Consider the following 23252-nt stretch of genomic DNA (forward strand, 5'->3'; position numbering starts at 1 on the left):
CTTTAGATTCTACACACTGAAGAATGCTTCAATATGATGAAATCCCTTGGAGGAGTTCGTCAAAGTATGAGGCCTGAAAAGGGGGGAAAATGTCATCAAAATTACACATTAATTTTAAAATGGCTGACTTCCTGTTGGATTTGGGATATTGCTCCATGAGACTTTTTTGTACATCTTGATATCTTACACAAGCTTACCAAGTGTCAGACTCATAGATGAAACACAGAGCAGGGGCTGATGTTTTGAAATATTGTAGGGGGCGCTGTGGAGCCATTTTGCGCTATTCAAGGAAAATGGTTACGTAACAACAATGCCTTCATCCATTTGGAGGTGTGTGCCAAATTTCAAGCCTCTATAAACTTTCCAAGCCCCTCAAAAGCCACTTCATCTTTCATGATGAACCGCGTTGCCACCAGGGTGCGCCGTTCAGTTTAAAGTCACAATTTTTGCACTGAAGCATCACGAGGGACTGATGGTGATATTCACCGCTTTTGAGGTGGCCACGATCAACCTGTGAAAATCAGTACAACAAAGTTAAAGCCATGACATTTCCTGTTGCCACTAGGTGGCGCTGTCCGTATTTCCGACAATGGGCACATCAATCTGTTCAGGGCGGGTCTGACATCATGCCTGTAAAGTCTGGTACTGATCAGACTGGATTTCATTGAGTTATACTAATTTGTTTCTTCATGGCGTGACATCAAAGTTCGCCATGCTGCTGGGGTCACACCCTTTCGCGAAAAGTCACAGTTTTCACTGTAACCCAAGACCAACTCCTTAAGGCTTTCCTGGAGAAATTTGAGGCTGCAGATGTCACCCATCACTATACTGTACCCCAAAGTGTAAAACATGACATTTCCTGTTCCCACTAGGTGGCGCTGTCCTTGATGTCAAATATGGCAGTTGAAATATGTTCAGGGGTGGAGCCTTATCATATGTGTGCTCTTTGGTCCAGATCGGAACATGTATGACAGAATGAGAGGCAATAAGATTTTCATGGCGAGTCATCGAAATTCGCCATGGCGCCACGGCCTCATAGTATTGTGAAAACTCAAAAGCTCCGCAATTTAACATGGCACAAGGGTGTAGTTGACACTGACCAAATATGAAGGTTACGAAATCAAACCCCAAGGAGGAGTTCGCAAAAGTTCGAGGCATGGAAATGGCAAAATTAGAGCCAAAATGTCACCTTCTCTTCCAAATGGCGGACTTCCTGTTGGGTTTGCGTCAATGGGCCCACAGACTTTTTTGTTCGTCTTGGCATGATACACATGTGTGCCAAATTTCATACATGTAGCTCAAACCATGTGGTCGTAGGGCTGCATTTAACAAGGCATAGGTGGCGCTCTAGAGCCATTTCCCAGTGCTCATATGTAAAACCATTAAAATACAAAATTTTTCACCAGACCTGGCATGTGTGCAAAATTTCATGAGTTTTTGAGCATGTTTAGGCCCTCAAAAAGGCCCTTGTTTCGCCTGAATAATAATAATAATAATAATAATAATAATAATTAAAGCTGCAAGCAGCGTTATGAGGGCCCTCGCACCCCATCGCGTCGAGCTACGCCCAACACCTACAACCAGCACGTCCGATCTGATGTCACATTGATGGAATTCATGCATTTAACCACCAGCTAACATTTCAACTCATTCATTCATGATTAGTTAGTCGTTCCACTAGGTGGCGCTCTAACCATTATGTACAAATGACATAATAAACATTTCTGAGCTCGAGTCTCATCACTCCTATGAGCTTTGGGAGAGATTGGACATTGTGTCTTTGAGTGACAGCAGATTACTGCTTTTTGGCGAGTGATTGAAACTCCACGTGCCGCCATGACAACCCCGTTTCCCTGAACGTAAAAACCTTCGCAATTTAACATCACAAAGGTCTTTAGATTCCTCACACTGGAGATTGGTTCAATCTGATGAAATCCCTTGGAGGAGTTCGTCAAAGAAGGGTGCCTGGAAAGAGGGCAAAATGTTGCCAAAATTGCACATTCATTTTAAAATGGCTGACTTCCTGTTGGATTTGGGATATTGCTCCAAGAGACTTTTTTGTACATCTTGATATCTCCTATAAGCTTACCAGGTTTCAGACTCATACATAAAACACAGAGCAGGGGCTGTGGTTTTGAAAGTTTGTAGGGGGCGCTGTGGAGCCATTTTGCGCTATTCAAGGAAAATGATCACATGACAACAAAGCCTTCATCCATTTGGAGGTGTGTGCTAAATTTAAAGCCTCTATATTCTTTCCAAGCCCCTCAAAAGCCACTTCATCTTTCATGTTGAACAGCGTTGCCACCAGGGTGCGCCGTTCAGTTTAAAGTCACAATTTTTGCACTGAAGCATCACGAGGGACTGATGGGGATATTCACCGCTTTTGAGGTGGCCACGATGAACCTGTGAAAATCAGTACAACAAAATTAAAGCCATGACATTTCCTGTTGCCACTAGGTGGCGCTGTCCGTATTTCCGACAATGGGCACATCAATCTGTTCAGGGTGGGTCTGACATCATGCCTGTAAAGTCTGGTACTGAACAGACTGGATTTCATTGAGTTATACTAATTTGTTTCTTCATGGCGTGACATCAAAGTTCGCCATGCTGCTGGGGTCACACCCTTTCGCGAAAACTCACAGTTTTCACTGTAACCCAAGACCAACTCCTTAAGGCTTTCCTGGAGAAATTTGAGGCTGCAGATGTCACCCATCACTATACTGTACCCCAAAGTGTAAAACATGACATTTCCTGTTCCCACTAGGTGGCGCTGTCCTTGATGTCAAATATGGCAGTTGAAATATGTTCAGGGGTGGAGCCTTATCATATGTGTTCACTTTGGTCAAGGTCAGAAAATGTATGACAAAATGAGAGGCAATAAGATTTTCATGGCGAGTCATCGAAATTCGCCATGGCGCCACGGCCTCATAGTATTGTGAAAACTCAAAAGCTCCGCAATTTAACATGGCACAAGGGTGTAGTTGACACTGACCAAATATGAAGGTTATGAAATCAAACCCCAAGGAGGAGTTCGCAAAAGTTCGAGGCATGGAAATGGCAAAATTAGAGCCAAAATGTCACCTTCTCTTCCAAATGGCGGACTTCCTGTTGGGTTTGCGTCAATGGGCCCACAGACTTTTTTGTTCGTCTTGGCATGATACACATGTGTGCCAAATTTCATACATGTAGCCCAAACGATGTGGTCGTAGGGCTGCATTTAACAAGGCATAGGTGGCGCTCTAGAGCCATTTCCCAGTGCTCATATGTAAAACCATTAAAAAACAAAATTTTTCACCAGACCTGGCATGTGTGCAAAATTTCATGAGTTTTTGAGCATGTTTAGGCCCTCAAAAAGGCCCTTGTTTGGGGTGAATAATAATAATAAAAAGAAACGGAGCAGATACAATAGGGCCTTCGCACTCTCGGTGCTCGGGCCCTAATAATAAGAAACGGAGCAGATACAATAGGGCCTTCGCACTCTCGGTGCTCGGGCCCTAATAATAATAATAATTAAAGCTGCAAGCAGCGTTATGAGGGCCCTCGCACCCCCGGCGCGTCGAGCCACGCCCAACACCTAAAACCAGCACCTCCGATCTGATGTCACATTGATGGAATTCATGCATTTAACCACCAGCTAACAATTCATCTCATTCAATCATGATTATAGTTGTCCCACTAGGTGGAGCTCTAACCATTACTGACAAATGGCATAACAAACATTTCCTAGCTCGAGTCTCATCACACCTGAGACGTTTGGGAGAGATTGGACATTGTGTTTTTGAGTGACAGCAGATTACTGCTTTTTGGCGAGTGATTCAAACTCTAAGTGCCACCATAACCACCCCGTTTTACTGAACGTAAAAAGCTTCGCAATTTAACATCACAAAGGTCTTTAGATTCCACACACTGGAGATTGGTTCAATATGATGAAATCCCTTGGAGGAGTTCGTCAAAGAACGGTGCCTGGAAAGAGGGGAAAATGTTGCCAAAATTACACATTAATATTAAAATGGCTGACTTCCTGTTGGATTTGGGATATTGCACCAAGAGACTTTTTTGTACATCTTGATATCTCCTATAAGCTTACCAGGTTTCAGAATCATACATAGAACACAGAGCAGGGGCTGTGGTTTTGAAATTTTGTAGGGGGCGCTGTGGAGCAATTTCGCGCTATTCAATGAAAATGATCACATGCCAACAAAGCCTTCATCCATTTGGAGGTGTGTGCCAAATTTCAAGCCTCTATAAACTTGCCAAGACCCTCAAAAGCCACTTCATCTTTCATGTTGAACAGCGTTGCCACCAGGGTGCGCCGTTCAGTTTAAACTCACAATTTTTGCACTGAAGCATCACGAGGGACTGATGGTGATATTCACCGCTTTTGAGGTGGCCAAGATGAACCTGTGAAAATCAGTACAACAAAATTAAAGCCATGACATTTCCTGTTGCCACTAGGTGGCGCTGTCCGTATTTCCGACAATGGGCACATCAATCTGTTCAGGGCGGGTCTGACATCATGCCTGTAAAGTCTGGTACTGATCAGACTGGATTTCATTGAGTTATACTAATTTGTTTCTTCATGGCGTGACATCAAAGTTCGCCATGCTGCTGGGGTCACACCCTTTCGCGAAAACTCACAGTTTTCACTGTAACCCAAGACCAACTCCTTAAGGCTTTCCTGGAGAAATTTGAGGCTGCAGATGTCACCCTTCACTATACTGTACCCCAAAGTGTAAAACATGACATTTCCTGTTCCCACTAGGTGGCGCTGTCCTTGAGGTCAAATATGGCAGTTGAAATATGTTCAGGGGTGGAGCCTTATCATATGTGTGCTCTTTGGTCCAGATTGGAACATGTATGACAGAATGAGAGGCAATAAGATTTTCATGGCGAGTCATCGAAATTCGCCATGGCGCCACGGCCTCATAGTATTGTGAAAACTCAAAAGCTCCGCAATTTAACATGGCACAAGGGTGTAGTTGACACTGTCCAAATTTGAAGCTTATACGACCAAATCCCAAGGAGGAGTTCGTTAAAGTACAAGGCATGGAAACGGTAAAATCAGAGCCAAAATGTCACCTTCAATCCAAAATGGCGGACTTCCTGTTGGGTTTGCGTCAATGGGCCCACAGACTTTTTTGTTCGTCTTGGCATGATACACATGTGTGCCAAATTTCATACATGTAGCTGAAACGATGTGGTCGTAGGGCTGCATTTAACAAGGCATAGGTGGCGCTCTAGAGCCATTTCCCAGTGCTCATATGTAAAACCATTAAAATACGTAAATTTTCACCAGACCTGACGCGTGCGCAAAATTTCCAGAGTTTTCGAGCATGTTTAGGCCCTCAAAAGGCCGATTCATTTGCCGGAATAATAATAATAATAATAATTAAAGCTGCAAGCAGCGTTATGAGGGCCCTCGCACCCCCGGCGCGTCGAGCCACGCCCAACACCTAAAACCAGCACCTCCGATCTGATGTCACATTGATGGAATTCATGCATTTAACCACCAGCTAACATTTCAACTCATTCATTCGTGATTAGTTAGTCATTCCACTAGGTGGCGCTCTAACCATTATGTACAAATGGCATAACAAACATTTCCGAGCTCGAGTCTCATCACGCCTATGAGCTTTGGGAGAGATTGGACATTGTGTTTTTGAGTGACAGCAGATTAGTGCTTTTTGGCGAGTGACTGACACTCTACGTGCCGCCATGACCACCCCGTTTCCCTGAATGTAAAAAGCTTCGCAATTTAACATCACAAAGGTCTTTAGATTCCACACACAGGAGATTGCATCAATCTGATGAAATCCCTTGGAGGAGTACGTCAAAGCACGGTGCCTGAAAAGAGGGGAAAATGTTGCCAAAATTGCACATTAATTTTAAAATGGCTGACTTCCTGTTGGATTTGGGATATTGCTCCAAGAGACTTTTTTGTACATCTTGATATCTCCTATAAGCCTACCAGGTTTCAGATTCATACATAAAACACAGAGCTGGGGCTGTGGTTTTGAAATTTTGTAGGGGGCGCTGTGGAGCCATTTTGGGATATTCAATGAAAATGATCACATGACAACAAAGCCTTCATCACATTGGAGGTGTGTGCCAAATTTCAAGCCTCTATAAACTTGCCAAGACCCTCAAAAGCCACTTCATTTTTCATGGTGAACAGCGTTGCCACCAGGGTGCGCCGTTCAGTTTAAAGTCACAATTTTTGCACTGAAACATCACGAGGGACTGATGTTGATATTCACCGCTTTTGAGGTGGCCACGATGAACCTGTGAAAATCAGTACAACAAAGTGTAAGACATGACATTTCCTGTTCCCACTAGGTGGCGCTCTTCATATTCCTGACAATGGGCACATCAATCTGTTCAGGGCGGGTCTGACATCACGCCTGTAAAGTCTGGTACTGATCAGACTGGATTTCATTGAGTTATACTAATTTGTTTCTTCATGGCGAGACATCAAAGTTCGCCATGCTGCTGGGGTCACACCCTTTTGCGAAAACTCACAGTTTTCACTGTACCCCAAGACCAACTCCTTAAGGCTTTCCTGGAGAAATATGAGGCTGCAGATGTCACCCATCACAATACTGTACCCCAAAGTGTAAAACATGACATTTCCTGTTCCCACTAGGTGGCGCTGGCCCTTATGTCAAATATGGCAGTTGAAATATGTTCAGGGGTGGAGCCTTATCATATGTGTGCTCTTTGGTCAAGGTCAGAAAATGTATGACAAAATGAGAGGCAATAAGATTTTCTTGGCGAGTCATCGAAATTCGCCATGGCGCCACGGCCTCATAGTATTGTGAAAACTCAAAAGCTCCGCAATTTAACATGGCACAAGGGTGTAGTTGACACCGACCAAATATGAAGGTTATGAAATCAAACCCCAAGGAGGAGTTCGCAAAAGTTCGAGGCATGGAAATGGCAAAATTAGAGCCAAAATGTCACATTCTCTTCCAAATGGCGGACTTCCTGTTGGGTTTGCGTCAATGGGCCCAGAGACTTTTTTGTTCGTCTTGGCATGATACACATGTGTGCCAAATTTCATACATGTAGCTCAAACGATGTGGTCGTAGGGCTGCATTTAACAAGGCATAGGTGGCGCTCTAGAGCCATTTCCCAGTGCTCATATGTAAAACCATTAAAATACAAAATTTTTCACCAGACCTGGCATGTGTGCAAAATTTCATGAGTTTTTGAGCATGTTTAGGCCCTCAAAAAGGCCCTTGTTTCGCCTGAATAATAATAATAATAATAATAATAATAATAATAATAAGAAACGGAGCAGATACAATAGGGCCTTCGCACTCTCGGTGCTCGGGCCCTAATAAACAGAGCAATTACAATAGGGCCTTCGCACTGTCAGTGCTCGGGCCCTAATTAAAGCTGCAAGCAGCGTTATGAGGGCCCTCGCACCCCCGGCGTGTCGAGCCATGCCCAACACCTGAAACCAGCATGTCCGATCTGATGTCACATTGATGGAATTCATGCATTTAACCACCAGTTAACATTTCATTTGGTTCAACCATGAGTATAGTCGTCCCACTAGGTGGCGCTCTAACCATTATAGACAAAGGGCATAACAAACATTTCCGAGCTCGAGTCTCATCACGCCTGTGACCTTTGGGAGAGATTGGACTTTGTGTCTTTGAGTGACAGCATATTACTGCTTTTTGGCGAGTGATTGAAACTCCACGTGCCGCCATGACCACCCCGTTTCCTTGAACGTAAAAAGCTTCGCAATTTAACATCACAAAGGTCTTTAGATTCCACACACTGGAGAATGGTTCAATATGATGAAATCCCTTGGAGGAGTTCGTCAAAGTATGAAGCCTGAAAAGAGGGGAAAATGTCGCCAAAATTACACATTAATTTTAAAATGGCTGACTTCCTGTTGGATTTGGGATATTGCTCCAAGAGACTTTTTTGTACATCTTGATATTTTCCATAAGCTTACCAGGTTTCAGACTCATAGATGAAACACAGAGCAGGGGCTGTTGTTTTGAAATTTTGTAGGGGGCGCTGTGGAGCCATTTTGCGCTATTCAATGAAAATGATCACATAACAACAAAGCCTTATGCACATTGGAGGTGTGCGCCAAATTTCAAGCCTCTATAAACTTTCCAAGCCCCTTAAAAGCCACTTCATTTTTCATGGTGAACAGCGTTGCCACCAGGGTGCGCCGTTCAGTTTAAAGTCACAATTTTCGCACTGCAGCATCAAGAAGGACTGATGGTGATATTCATCGCTTTTGAGGTGGCCACAATGAACCTGTGAAAATCAGTACAACAAAGTGTAAGACATAACATTTCCTGTTGCCACTAGGTGGCGCTCTTCATATTCCTGACAATGGGCACATCAATCTGTTCAGGGTGGGTCTGACATCATGCCTGTAAAGTCTGGTACTGATCAGACTGGATTTCATTGAGTTATACTAATTTGTTTCTTCATGGCGTGACATCAAAGTTCGCCATGCCGCTGGGGTCACACCCTTTTGCGAAAAGTCACAGTTTTCACTGTAACCCAAGACCAACTCCTTAAGGCTTTCCTGGAGAAATTTGAGGCTGCAGGTGTCACCCATCACTATACTGTACCCCAAAGTGTAAAACATGACATTTCCTGTTCCCACTAGGTGGCGCTGTCCTTGATGTCAAATATGGCAGTTGAAATATGTTCAGGGGTGGAGCCTTATCATATGTGTGCTCTTTGGTCCAGATCAGAACATGTATGACAAAATGAGAGGCAATAAGATTTTCATGGCGAGTCATCGAAATTCGCCATGGCGCCACGGCCTCATAGTATTGTGAAAACTCAAAAGCTCCGCAATTTAACATGGCACAAGGGTGTAGTTGGCACTGACCAAATATGAAGGTTATGAAATCAAACCCCAAGGAGGAGTTCGTCAAAGTTCGAGGCATGGAAATGGTAAAATCAGAGCCAAAATGTCACCTTCAATCCAAAATGGCGGACTTCCTGTTGGGTTTAGGACATTGCCATAATAGACTTTTTTGTTCGACTCTGAACATTATATAGGTGTACCGACTTTCAAACATGTAGGTCATACCCATACCGGGGGCTCGCGTTTTTCATTTTTCTAGGTGGCGCTACTGAGCTAATTTTCCCTGGCCATGTCTGAGAACATTAAAATACGTAAATTTTCACCAGACCTGACGCGTGTGCAAAATTTCATGAGTTTTCGAGCATGTTTAGGCCCTCAAACGGCCAATTCATTTGCCGAAATAATAATAATAATAATAATTAAAGCTGCAAGCAGCGTTATGAGGGCCCTCGCACCCCCGGCGCGTCGAGCCACGCCCAACACCTAAAACCAGCACGTCCGATCTGATGTCACATTGATGGAATTCATGCATTTAACCACCAGCTAACATTTCAACTCATTCATTCATGATTAGTTAGTCGTTCCACTAGGTGGCGCTCTAACCATTATGTACAAATGGCATAACAAACATTTCCGAGCTCGAGTCTCATCACACCTGAGACGTTTGGGAGAGATTGGACATTGTGTTTTTGAGTGACAGCAGATTACTGCTTTTTGGCGAGTGATTCAAACTCTAAGTTCCGCCATAACCACCCCGTTTCCCTGGACGTAAAAAGCTTCGCAATTTAACATCACAAAGGTCTTTAGATTCCACACACTGGAGATTGGTTCAATATGATGAAATCCCTTGGAGGAGTTCGTCAAAGAACGGTGCCTGGAAAGAGGGGAAAATGTCACAAAAATTACACATTAATTTTAAAATGGCTGACTTCCTGTTAGATTTGGGATATTGCTCCAAGAGACTTTTTTGTACATCTTGATATCTCCTATAAGCTTACCAGGTTTCAGACTCATACATAAAACACAGAGCTGGGGCTGATGTTTTGAAATATTGTAGGGGGCGCTGTGGAGCCATTTTGCGCTATTCAATGAAAATGATCACATAACAACAAAGCCTTAAGCACAATGGAGGTGTGTGCCAAATTTCAAGCCTCTATAAACTTTCCAAGCCCCTCAAAAGCCACTTCATTTTTCACGGTGAACAGCGTTGCCACCAGGGTGCGCCGTTCAGTTTAAAGTCACAATTTTTGCACTAAAGCATCATCAAGGACTGATGGTGATATTCACCGCTTTTGAGGTGGCCACTATGAACCTGTGAAAATCAGTACAACAAAGTGTAAGACATGACATTTCCTGTTCCCACTAGGTGGCGCTCTTCATATTCCTGACAATGGGCACATCAATCTGTTCAGGGCGGGTGTGACATCATGCCTGTAAAGTCTGGTACTAATCAGACTGGATTTCATGGAGTTATACTAATTTGTTTCTTCATGGCAAGATATCAAAGTTCGCCATGCTGCTGAGGTCACACCCTTTCGTGAAAAGCCACAGTTTTCACTGTACCCCAAGACCAACTCCTTAAGGCTTTCCTGGAGAAATTTGAGGCTGCAGATGTCACCCATCACTATACTGTACCCCAAAGTGTAAAACATGACATTTCCTGTTCCCACTAGGTGGCGCTGTCCTTGATGTCAAATATGGCACTTGAAATATGTTCAGGGGTGGAGCCTTATCATATGTGTTCACTTTGGTCAAGGTCAGAAAATGTATGACAAAATGAGAGGCAATAAGATTTTCATGGCGAGTCATCGAAATTCGCCGTGGCGCCACGGCCTCATGGTATTGTGAAAACTCAAAAGCTCCGCAATTTAACATGGCACAAGGGTGTAGTTGGCACTGACCAAATATGAAGGTTATGAAATCAAACCCCAAGGAGGAGTTCGTTAAAGTTCGAGGCATGGAAACGGTAAAATCAGAGCCAAAATGTCACCTTCAATCCAAAATGGCGGACTTCCTGTTGGGTTTAGGACATTGCCATAATAGACTTTTTTGTTCGACTCTGAACGTTATATAGGTGTACCGACTTTCAAACATGTAGGTCATACCCATACCGGGGGCTCGCGTTTTTCATTTTTCTAGGTGGCGCTACTGAGCTAATTTTCCCTGGCCATGTCTGAGAACATTAAAATACGTAAATTTTCACCAGACCTGACGCGTGTGCAAAATTTCATGAGTTTTCGAGCATGTTTAGGCCCTCAAAAGGCCAATTCATTTGCCGAAATAATAATAATAATAATAATAATAATAAACAGAGCAATTACAATAGGGCCTTCGCACTGTCAGTGCTCGGGCCCTAATAATAATAATAAACAGAGCAATTACAATAGGGCCTTCGCACTATCAGTGCTCGGGCCCTAATAATAATAATAATAATAATAATAATAATTAAAGCTGCAAGCAGCGTTATGAGGGCCCTCGCACCCCCGGCGTGTCGAGCCATGCCCAACACCTGAAACCAGCATGTCCGATCTGATGTCACATTGATGGAATTCATGCATTTAACCACCAGTTAACATTTCATTTGGTTCAACCATGAGTATAGTCGTCCCACTAGGTGGCTCTCTAACCATTATAGACAAAGGGCATAACAAACATTTCCGAGCTCGAGTCTCATCACGCCTGTGACCTTTGGGAGAGATTGGACTTTGTGTCTTTGAGTGACAGCATATTACTGCTTTTTGGCGAGTGATTGAAACTCCACGTGCCGCCATGACCACCCCGTTTCCTTGAACGTAAAAAGCTTCGCAATTTAACATCACAAAGGTCTTTAGATTCCACACACTGGAGAATGGTTCAATATGATGAAATCCCTTGGAGGAGTTCGTCAAAGTATGAAGCCTGAAAAGAGGGGAAAATGTTGCCAAAATTACACATTAATTTTAAAATGGCTGACTTCCTGTTGGATTTGGGATATTGCTCCAAGAGACTTTTTTGTACATCTTGATATCTCCTATAAGCCTACCAGGTTTCAGATTCATACATAAAACACAGAGCAGGGGCTGTGGTTTTGAAATTTTGTAGGGGGCGCTGTGGAGCAATTTCGCGCTATTCAATGAAAATGATCACATGCCAACAAAGCCTTCATCCATTTGGAGGTGTGTGCCAAATTTCAAGCCTCTATAAACTTGCCAAGACCCTCAAAAGCCACTTCATCTTTCATGTTGAACAGCGTTGCCACCAGGGTGCGCCGTTCAGTTTAAACTCACAATTTTTGCACTGAAGCATCACGAGGGACTGATGGTGATATTCACCGCTTTTGAGGTGGCCAAGATGAACCTGTGAAAATCAGTACAACAAAATTAAAGCCATGACATTTCCTGTTGCCACTAGGTGGCGCTGTCCGTATTTCCGACAATGGGCACATCAATCTGTTCAGGGCGGGTCTGACATCATGCCTGTAAAGTCTGGTACTGATCAGACTGGATTTCATTGAGTTATACTAATTTGTTTCTTCATGGCGTGACATCAAAGTTCGCCATGCTGCTGGGGTCACACCCTTTCGCGAAAACTCACAGTTTTCACTGTTACCCAAGACCAACTCCTTAAGGCTTTCCTGGAGAAATTTGAGGCTGCAGATGTCACCCTTCACTATACTGTACCCCAAAGTGTAAAACATGACATTTCCTGTTCCCACTAGGTGGCGCTGTCCTTGAGGTCAAATATGGCAGTTGAAATATGTTCAGGGGTGGAGCCTTATCATATGTGTGCTCTTTGGTCCAGATTGGAACATGTATGACAGAATGAGAGGCAATAAGATTTTCATGGCGAGTCATCGAAATTCGCCATGGCGCCACGGCCTCATAGTATTGTGAAAACTCAAAAGCTCCGCAATTTAACATGGCACAAGGGTGTAGTTGACACTGTCCAAATTTGAAGCTTATACGACCAAATCCCAAGGAGGAGTTCGTTAAAGTACAAGGCATGGAAACGGTAAAATCAGAGCCAAAATGTCACCTTCAATCCAAAATGGCGGACTTCCTGTTGGGTTTGCGTCAATGGGCCCACAGACTTTTTTGTTCGTCTTGGCATGATACACATGTGTGCCAAATTTCATACATGTAGCTGAAACGATGTGGTCGTAGGGCTGCATTTAACAAGGCATAGGTGGCGCTCTAGAGCCATTTCCCAGTGCTCATATGTAAAACCATTAAAATACGTAAATTTTCACCAGACCTGACGCGTGCGCAAAATTTCCAGAGTTTTCGAGCATGTTTAGGCCTTCAAAAGGCCGATTCATTTGCCGAAATAATAATAATAATAATAATTAAAGCTGCAAGCAGCGTTATGAGGGCCCTCGCACCCCATCGCGTCGAGCTACGCCCAACACCTACAACCAGCACCTCCGATGTGATGTCACATTAATGACATTCATGCATTCAACCACCAGCTAACATTTCATCTCATTCAATCATGATTATAGTCGTCCCACTAGGTGGCGCTCTAACCATTACTGACAAATGGCATAACAAACATTTCCGAGCTCGAGTCTCATCACGCCTGCGACCTTTGGGACATATTGGACATTTTGATTTTGAGTGACAGCAGATTACTGCTTTTTGGCGAGTGACTGAAACTCCACATGCCGCCATGACCACCCCGTTTCCCTGAACGTAAAAACCTTCGCAAATTAACATCACAAAGGTCTTTAGATTCCACACACTGGAGATTGGTTCAATATGATGAAATCCCTTGGAGGAGTTCGTCAAAGAACGGTGGCTGGAAAGAGGGGAAAATGTCACAAAAATTACACATTAATTTTAAAATGGCTGACTTCCTGTTGGATTTGGGATATTGCTCCAAGAGACTTTTTTGTACATCTTGATATCTCCTATAAGCTTACCAGGTTTCAGACTCATACATAAAACACAGAGCTGGGGCTGATGTTTTGAAATTTTGTAGGGGGCGCTGTGGAGCCATTTTGCGCAATTCAATGAAAATGATCACATAACAACAAAGCATTCATCACAATGGAGGTGTGCGCCAAATTTCAAGCCTCTATAAACTTTCCAAGTCCCTCAAAAGCCACTTCATTTTTCATGGTGAACAGCGTTGCCACCAGGGTGCGCCGTTCAGTTTAAAGTCACAATTTTTGCACTAAAGCATCATCAAGGACTGATGGTGATATTCACCGCTTTTGAGGTGGCCACGATGAACCTGTGAAAATCAGTACAACAAAGTTAAAGCCATGACATTTCCTGTTGCCACTAGGTGGCGCTGTCCGTATTTCCGACAATGGGCATATCAATCTGTTCAGGGCGGGTCTGACATCATGCCTGTAAAGTCTGGTACTGATCAGACTGGATTTCATTGAGTTATACTAATTTGTTTCTTCATGGCGTGACATCAAAGTTCGCCATGCTGCTGGGGTCACACCCTTTCGTGAAAAGTCACAGTTTTCACTGTAACCCAAGACCAACTCCTTAAGGCTTTCCTGGAGAAATTTGAGGCTGCAGATGTCACCCATCACAATACTGTACCCCAAAGTGTAAAACATGACATTTCCTGTTCCCACTAGGTGGCGCTGTCCCTGGTGTCAAATATGGCAGTTGAAATATGTTCAGGGGTGGAGCCTTATCATATGTGTTCACTTTGGTCAAGGTCAGAAAATGTATGACAAAATGAGAGGCAATAAGATTTTCATGGCGAGTCATCGAAATTCGCCATGGCGCCACGGCCTCATAGTATTGTGAAAACTCAAAAGCTCCGCAATTTAACATGGCACAAGGGTGTAGTTGACACTGTCCAAATTTGAAGTTTATAGGACCAAATCCCAAGGAGGAGTTCGTTAAAGTTCGAGGCATGGAAATGGCAAAATTAGAGCCAAAATGTCACATTCTCTTCCAAATGGCGGACTTCCTGTTGGGTTTGCGTCAATGGGCCCACAGACTTTTTTGTTCGTCTTGGAATGATACACATGTGTGCCAAATTTCATACATGTAGCTCAAACCATGTGGTCGTAGGGCTGCATTTAACAAGGCATAGGTGGCGCTGTAGAGCCATTTCCCAGTGCTCATATGTAAAACCATTAAAATACAAAATTTTTCACCAGACCTGGCATGTGTGCAAAATTTCATGAGTTTTTGAGCATGTTTAGGCCCTCAAAAAGGCCCTTGTTTGGGGTGAATAATAATAATAATAATAATTAAAGCTGCAAGCAGCGTTATGAGGGCCCTCGCACCCCGGCATGTCGAGCCACACCCAACACCTAAAACCAGCACGTCCGATCTGATGTCACATTGATGGAATTCATGCATTTAACCAACAGCTAACCTTTCATCTCATTCAATCATGATTATAGTCGTCCCACTAGGTGGCGCTCTAACCATTAATGACAAATGGCATAACAAACATTTCCGAGCTTGAGTCTCATCATGCCTGCGACCTTTGGGAGAGATTGGATATTGTGTTTTTGAGTGACAGCAGATTACTGCGTTTTGGCGAGTGATTCAAACTCCACGTGGCGCCATGACCATCCCGTTTCCCTGAACGTAAAAAGCTTCGCAATTTAACATCACAAAGGTCTTTAGATTCCACACACTGGACAATGGTTCAATATAATGAAATCCCTTGGAGGAGTTCGTCAAAGTATGAAGCCTGAAAAGAGGGGAAAATGTCGGCAAAATTGCACATTAATTTTAAAATGGCTGACTTCCTGTTGGATTTGGGATATTGCTCCAAGAGACTTTTTTGTACATCTTGATATCTCCTATAAGCCTACCAGGTTTCAGATTCATACATAAAACACAGAGCAGGGGCTGTTGTTTTGAAATTTTGTAGGGGGCGCTGTGGAGCAATTTCGCGCTATTCAATGAAAATGATCACATGACAACAAAGCCTACATCCATTTGGAGGTGTGTGCCAAATTTCAAGCCTCTATAAACTTGCCAAGACCCTCAAAAGCCACTTCATCTTTCATGGTGAACAGCGTTGCCACCAGGGTGCGCCGTTCAGTTTAAAGTCACAATTTTTGCACTGAAGCATCACGAGGGACTGATGGTGATATTCACCGCTTTTGAGGTGGCCACGATGAACCTGTGAAAATCAGTACAACAAAATTAAAGCCATGACATTTCCTGTTGCCACTAGGTGGCGCTGTCCGTATTTCCAACAATGGGCACATCAATCTGTTCAGGGCGCGTCTGACATCATGCCTGTAAAGTCTGGTACTGATCAGACTGGATTTCATTGAGTTATACTAATTTGTTTCTTCATGGCGTGACATCAAAGTTCGCCATGCTGCTGGGGTCACACCCTTTGGCGAAAAGTCACAGTTTTCACTGTAACCCAAGACCAACTCCTTAAGGCTTTCCTGGAGAAATTTGAGGCTGCAGATGTCACCCATCACAATACTGTACCCCAAAGTGTAAAACATGACATTTCCTGTTCCCACTAGGTGGCGCTGTCCTTGATGTCAAATATGGCAGTTGAAATATGTTCAGGGGTGGAGCCTTATCATATGTGTTCACTTTGGTCAAGGTCAGAAAATGTATGACAAAATGAGAGGCAATAAGATTTTCATGGCGAGTCATCGAAATTCGCCATGGCGCCACGGCCTCATAGTATTGTGAAAACTCAAAAGCTCCGCAATTTAACATGGCACAAGGGTGTAGTTGACACTGTCCAAATTTGAAGGTTATGAAATGAAACCCCAAGGAGGAGTTCGCAAAAGTTCGAGGCATGGAAATGGCAAAATTAGAGCCAAAATGTCACCTTCTCTTCCAAATGGCGGACTTCCTGTTGGGTTTGCGTCAATGGGCCCACAGACTTTTTTGTTCGTCTTGGCATGATACACATGTGTGCCAAATTTCATACATGTAGCTCAAACGATGTGGTCGTAGGGCTGCATTTAACAAGGCATAGGTGGCGCTGTAGAGCCATTTCCCAGTGCTCATATGTAAAACCATTAAAATACAAAATTTTTCACCAGACCTGGCATGTGTGCAAAATTTCATGAGTTTTTGAGCATGTTTAGGCCCTCAAAAAGGCCCTTGTTTGGGGTGAATAATAATAATAATAAGAAACGGAGCAGATACAATAGGGCCTTCGCACTCTCGGTGCTCGGGCCCTAATAATAATAATAATAATAATAATAAGAAACGGAGCAGATACAATAGGGCCTTCGCACTCTCAGTGCTCGGGCCCTAATAAACAGAGCAATTACAATAGGGCCTTCGCACTGTCAGTGCTCGGGCCCTAATAATAATAATAAGAAACGGAGCAGATACAATAGGGCCTTCGCACTCTCGGTGCTCGGGCCCTAACAAGAGGATCAGCTATGAGAAAAATTTCCAAATTACACGTCTAGTTTTGTGAGAGGTCTTGAATGTTTTGTTAAACAGTGTGACCAGCCTTTTATGTAATCACCGAATTATTTCCTGTGCTATATATCCCCATTCCATCCCAAAGAGTTCCCACTGTACTCTTACTCTTTCTCAACAGAGCAGTTCTTATTGAGGAGGCCACACAGGCCATCCCATGCATAACTGAGTTATGCAGAAAATGTGTTCATTTATTTATTGTTTTAATTGCAGCTTGATTCTCACTCAGAAACCAGAGCACAACTGCTAAGATTTTGCAACAGCCAGCTAACTTTAGTTTTGTTTTTGGTAAACGTCTCTTGCAGAACTCAATGAAGGTCATGTTCAAGTGCTTGTGGAAGAACTGTGAAAAGGTCCTCAGCACCTCCTCAGGGATCCAGCGACACATCCGCACCATCCACCTGGGGTTAGTTGGTAGTCATCACAAAGTAAACCCACACAGTGTTGAGTTACTGCCTTCGGGGCTCAGCAGACTGTATTTGTGTAAAATATGACCAGATTACAGCTGCATATTCATGTTGTGCTGTCAGATGTTTAAAAAAACGATTAAATGATTAGAAAATTGTAGGCTCTCAAAGATAGTTTTTTTTTTTTTTTATATTGTGTGTATCATGCACTTAGCACCATGCTTTTCTTAGCTAAATACCTAAACATACCCATGCCACCGTCATGTGTTTTATAATCTCAAGAGATCACACGGATATTCTTTTTTGTGAAGCTGTCATTGTTTAAAGCTGTGTTTTCTGTTTGTGTTAGTAATCTCTTTTCTGCAGCTCCAGATAATACTCCCATACCTTGTGATTTTAAAATAGTGTGGTAAGACAAGAAAAGTGACACACATTGCCACAGTTTGGATGGTGTCCAACTGGGCTATTGAATTACTGTGCCTCTGCACAGGTGCTCACAGGCACATTTGCTATCAAAAACCATTCAGCCATGGAACGTATGCAAAGGTTTACAAGTAAAACATTTTCATTTTCTGGCATGAATTTCTAACTGCTCAAAAATAAGATTTTTTTTTTAGGGGATTTAGACCTGCTGTGCAGATATAAATCCTGAAAATACAGGTGTTTAAGCCAAGAAGCAAGTACAGCAAAGATAAATGATCTGTCTCAAAAGATAGAAAGACTAAATTGATTACACCAAAAAAGGCAGTGCTTGAAGGAAGATTCTACATTCTTAAGCAAAGGGCACATAAAAGGTTAGGTGAATATTACAAAAGGAAAAATGTATTCACATTGTATTCACATCACAAGTTTATGGAGGTGAATAATTATGACTGCAACTGTGCATTGCCCAGTTAAGACCAATTTTTCTCAGCTTAACCCATAATTTATTACAGTGCATGGAGATGTTGTTTCTTTTGCAAGACATCACATTATATTATATATGGTCAACTGGCATTGATGAGTCATGCTGTGGCTGTTTTTGCTGTGCAGCAGGTACGCCTTGGGTAATCAGAAATCACTAACAGAAGGCTTGAAAGCGATTTCATACCTTTATGCAATTCTAAGTTAAGAGAAAGAGACACTGTTACTCGAAGGATTATTTTCTCTTGTGGGCGTTGTACTTAGTTTTTGTTTTTGTTAGTTTAATTCCCAGCTTGTATGTTTAAGGACCTTTGCAGCACACTGGGTTATACTGCCCCCTTCTGTTGGAGAGAGTACACTTTTTTTTGTTATAATCAACAACTTGTCTATCCGTATTTATAGGTGTCTATCTTGATTCCGTCGTAATGTATTGAGAGCCTGTTTGTGGTTTCTTATCATTATCACTTGTATGTTTACAGTTTTTCTTAAAAAACAATTTAAATGTTTATTTTAAATCGGGAATATATAACCTTCCCCTGTAGGCGAAGCAGCGACTCTGACTACAGTGATGGAGAAGAGGACTTCTACTACTCAGAGATTGAGGTCAACATGGACAGCCTCACGGAGGGCTTGTCCAACCTCACACCCACTTCCCCAACCACAGCCGGTCCGCCGCCCATCTTCCCTCCACCGCTCACCGATGTCCCTCACTCCAAGCACATCAACATGAATGGTTCGCAGTGCCACGCCCCTTCACTGCTCAGTCAGTCAGCTCCCTCCACACTCTGCCACATCCGCACTGACCATGCCTACCAGGTAATTCACATTCAGCGCGAGACAAGACACACAGAATAGCTGAAGCTGCATTTAAAAAAATAATAAATAAATAAACCAAGACAAAACATTAAACATTTGGCAAGTACAGCAAAGATAAATCCAGGATTCAGTATTCTAATATGTGGAATGTGCAGAGGCAGTTTTTCAAATCAGTGAAAACAAACAAACAAACAAATAAATAAATGAATAAATAAAGAGGCCAGGGTGAGTTACTTAGCTCCTACGCCAGTGTGGGAGTATGTAACAAGGAGAGAAGCAAAACTTTCTGGCAAATATTGACAGAAGTTCACATGACGAATGAAGTCCGAATCCAGTTTTTGCTCATTTTGATATCAGAAAAGTTTTAGTTATTAGATTTTCAGATCATGGTTAAAGTCCTGTGTAGTCCTGTTTTAGGTGTCTATGCCTTCTTAAACCTCTTCTCATTGGCCTTCCTTGCCTGTCTATGCACCGTTTCTATTGACCCGTCCTTGAAGGTAAAATTACATGGTGTCAGCTGGAAGTTTGGTTAAAGTTTAAATACTTTAGGAATTCACAGAATTCAGTCCTTTTCATTGGCTTCAGGCAGGATCACACTTTTAGTTGCCATGACAACTGAATACACATATTAAAGAAACAGCAATGTTTCTTTTATGCAAAGAAACTGAATAGGACTACTTCATTTTCTCTGTATTGTACTGTATGCGTACTCTTTTATTTATCCTAACTTCATATTCTTCCTGCTATTCCTTATACTGCCGTTTGTGCAACATTTTGCAAGTGCCTGCCAGTTTTGGTTAACTAAAGTTTTCACTCAAATCTTTTTATTTGTGTGAATTTAAAAATATTAGCAGTTTTGTTGTACATTTGTGATCAGTATTTAGTTTAAGGCACCTTTCAGATTAAAAGCTGAAGATATGCCTTCCTTTCTAATTTATACAACCTATTCCCTCTGTGATCTCTTATTTTCTGTTTCTCTTTGCTCATTTCCCATCCCTTCTCGTTTCTGTTGTGTCTTCTCCTGGCTATGTGGGGTGGCTGTCCATGTTCCAGGCCACCGCTCCAGTGAGTATCCCAGTGGGTCCTGAGCTGGCTGGGATAGGCAGTGGTAATGGGATCGGGCCTGGAACTGGGACTGGCAATGGCATCAGTGTGTCGTGGCAGTCCCCTCCTGTCATTTTTAAAGGCATCCCGGTGAGTGAGGCTTTATCTCACAACCCTTTTAACTTCATCTTAACTTCTCCACTGCTCTTTTCATGGAAGCTTTTTTCACTTTTTTGTTTTTCCTGTCCTTGCTTCTTTACGCTATGTTCTTTTTATACAGAGAAGTGTCAGTCTTTGTTTCTGTACCTAAAGCAGTTGACGACTCTGTTGGTTTCAAATGATCATTATCTAATACAATTTGTTTGCTCAGTGCAATGGCTATAACATGATACCAACAGAGTTTACCACCACTTTGAATGAAGGCTCGATTGCACAACCAGCAAAAGAAAAGCAGAGTTCTTTTGTCTTCCACTGTAGATAGTGGTAGTTTTCCCACTGGTAAGAAAAATTGGAGCTGGAAGAAGGAGCAGAGTAATTATGGAAAGGCAGTTTCCCCTGTTTTGTTACGGTTGTGTTGCAGAGAACTTTTAAGTCATGCTCGTGCCAGTGTCTGAACCAAACAAATGCAAAATTTAAATGTCATTTGTATATTTGTGATAAACCTGTGTGTGTGTGTTTTATAGGTGTTGCACAGTACACTGCTCCACAAAGTGATCTTGTTTCTCTTAGTAATCAAAAACAGTGAAAAACATAGACATAAAAAAATGACTTTTTAGATTGGTATTTTGTTGTTGTATTTTTAATTTCTTTGGGTATATCAAATGAACATTAATTCTGCATTAAAATGCAAAGAAAAGACTGCTATTTTTACTTTTCACTTCAGAAATATATGTAATTTGCCAAAGGGTGCTCAGACCACTGAACAGTATGTTCACCTGCCACTTCATTAGGTACGCCTTGCTAGTACTGCGTTGCTCTCTTTTGTCTGTAGAAGTGCCTAATTTTTTATGGCATAGATTCAATGAGGTGATGGAAACATCCCTCTGACATTTTAGTGCATATTGGCATGATGGCATCCTACGGGTGCTGCAGATTTGTTGGCTGCACATCCATGATGTGAATCTCCACTATATCCCACTACCTCTATTGGATTGAGATCTGATGACTGTGGAGGCCCTTTGAATACAAAGAACTCACTGTCCTGTTTAAGAAACCAGTTTGAGATGATTTGACCTTTGTGACATGCTGCATTATCTTACTGGAAGCAGTCATGATAGAATTGGTTCACCAGAATCCTGAAGAGATTGACGTGATCAGAAACAATACTCAGCAATACTCATGTCATGCTGTTTTAGTTATGATTAGTATGATTAGTTTGATACTATGGAACCCAAGTATAGCAACACACCATTACACCATCAGTAGCAGCCTGAACTGTTGATTTAATATTAATAATTTAGATTTGTATAGCACCTTTCAAGAAACCCAAGGACACTTTACAAAAGAGTATAAATAATCAAAAAGTCTAGAGGTTGAAGGCTTTGTTGAAGTGATGAATTTTAAAAAGTTTCTCAGGAGTCCAGTGATAGAAGGCGGCATGCTTTCATGCTGTTTAAGCTGAAATCACACTCTACGATCTGCAGGCAGCAGAAATTGGCAATCATCAGACCAGCTGACATTGTTCAAATCTTGTGTTATCCAATTGTTCTTTTTTTGTCCTATTATTAACTAACAGGAGTGACACGATGTGGTCTTGTGCTACACTAAGGTACTGTAGTTCATTAAGACAGGGGCAGAAAAATCCAGGTTGTGTCTTTCTGTTTTTCAGCTGTCATCATTGTGTGGTTGTAACTGCATAAACATCATGTGTCTGTTCAATCAGTATTTGATATCTGATCATTTCTCTTGATGAAGCTGGTCTGCTCTCTGTCAGTATGATTTTGAGTATTGACTTAATGACTCTTTTACAGGGGGCAACAACTCATGTTCGTACAGTTAGCATTGGAGAAAAGCGGCAGCCAGCACCTAGCTCACACGCCATTGTTAACAAGAACCACCCACTGATTATGCCATCGCCTAAATCAACACAAGGAGCCAGGTATGCATCCACAATTTACTTAGAGTGCTGATTAAGTCTGCTTGAGTCAAAGTGCTAAAAGTACTTTTGCTTCATAGGAAGAATGTTTGGGATTTTAAACTGTTGGTCAGCTGGTGCTTTTCTGTGTGAAGTGTGCATGTGTGTTCTAAAGGTGTTATAAATTGGTTATAGGTGTGGATGGGAGTGTGAATGACTGGCTCTTTCTCTCTGTTTGCAGATTCAGCATTTGATATCAAATGTGAAATCTTTTCTTTCTTTTGCATTTTTTTCTTACTTTTGCTTACAAATATATACAGTAAAAAGCATCTACGTAGCATCTGGGTTATAAAAATTAAACCTGCATTCTATCTAAAGGCCACCAGATGGCGAAAGCTGTGGTTGCTAAAAGACTTATGGTTCTATAGAAATCTATGGGGAAATGACTCTCTGTTTTGACCTTTGTAAATACTTTCCTGGTGAGTTTATGGGCTCACTCACCTGTTTTAGCTCATACTGAAGTAAAAAAATAAGATTTTGAAAATCTTGGCCATACTGTAAAAAATGGAGCATTATCAATGGTATGAAACCGCGTAGTCATTGGCTAACAACTTGTAAAACACAAGTCAATAGCCGACAAAGCACATGGTTTCACAGTCAGATGTGCCCCTCCTTGTCAGATGGCAAGAAACGCTCATTTCGAGGGTGTAAAACTGGACTTCAGAAACCAGTTGGTGACGTCATGATACCTGCGTCCACCTTTTTTTAATTGTCTATGC

At 42.3% G+C, this 23252-nt stretch overlaps 1 protein-coding gene across 2 annotated transcripts in view; it reads left to right on the forward strand.

Moving 5' to 3' along the window:
- slc2a4rg (SLC2A4 regulator) overlaps nt 1-23252 on the forward strand; it is a 67445-nt gene that overhangs the window by 36615 nt on the left and 7578 nt on the right. Inside the window, exons 5-8 of one of the 2 annotated variants that reach the window (XM_080898113.1) lie at nt 17535-17635; nt 19082-19355; nt 20409-20549; nt 22370-22497. In XM_080898113.1, the coding sequence (XP_080754239.1) occupies nt 17535-17635; nt 19082-19355; nt 20409-20549; nt 22370-22497 (644 nt within the window). The remainder of the gene's footprint in view (nt 1-17534; nt 17636-19081; nt 19356-20408; nt 20550-22369; nt 22498-23252) is intronic. The other variant, XM_080898114.1, reaches the window with a different exon arrangement.

Source organism: Rhamphochromis sp. 'chilingali' (genome assembly GCF_963969265.1).
Source record: "Rhamphochromis sp. 'chilingali' genome assembly, chromosome: 12".
NCBI classification, from domain to species: domain Eukaryota; kingdom Metazoa; phylum Chordata; class Actinopteri; order Cichliformes; family Cichlidae; genus Rhamphochromis; species Rhamphochromis sp. 'chilingali'.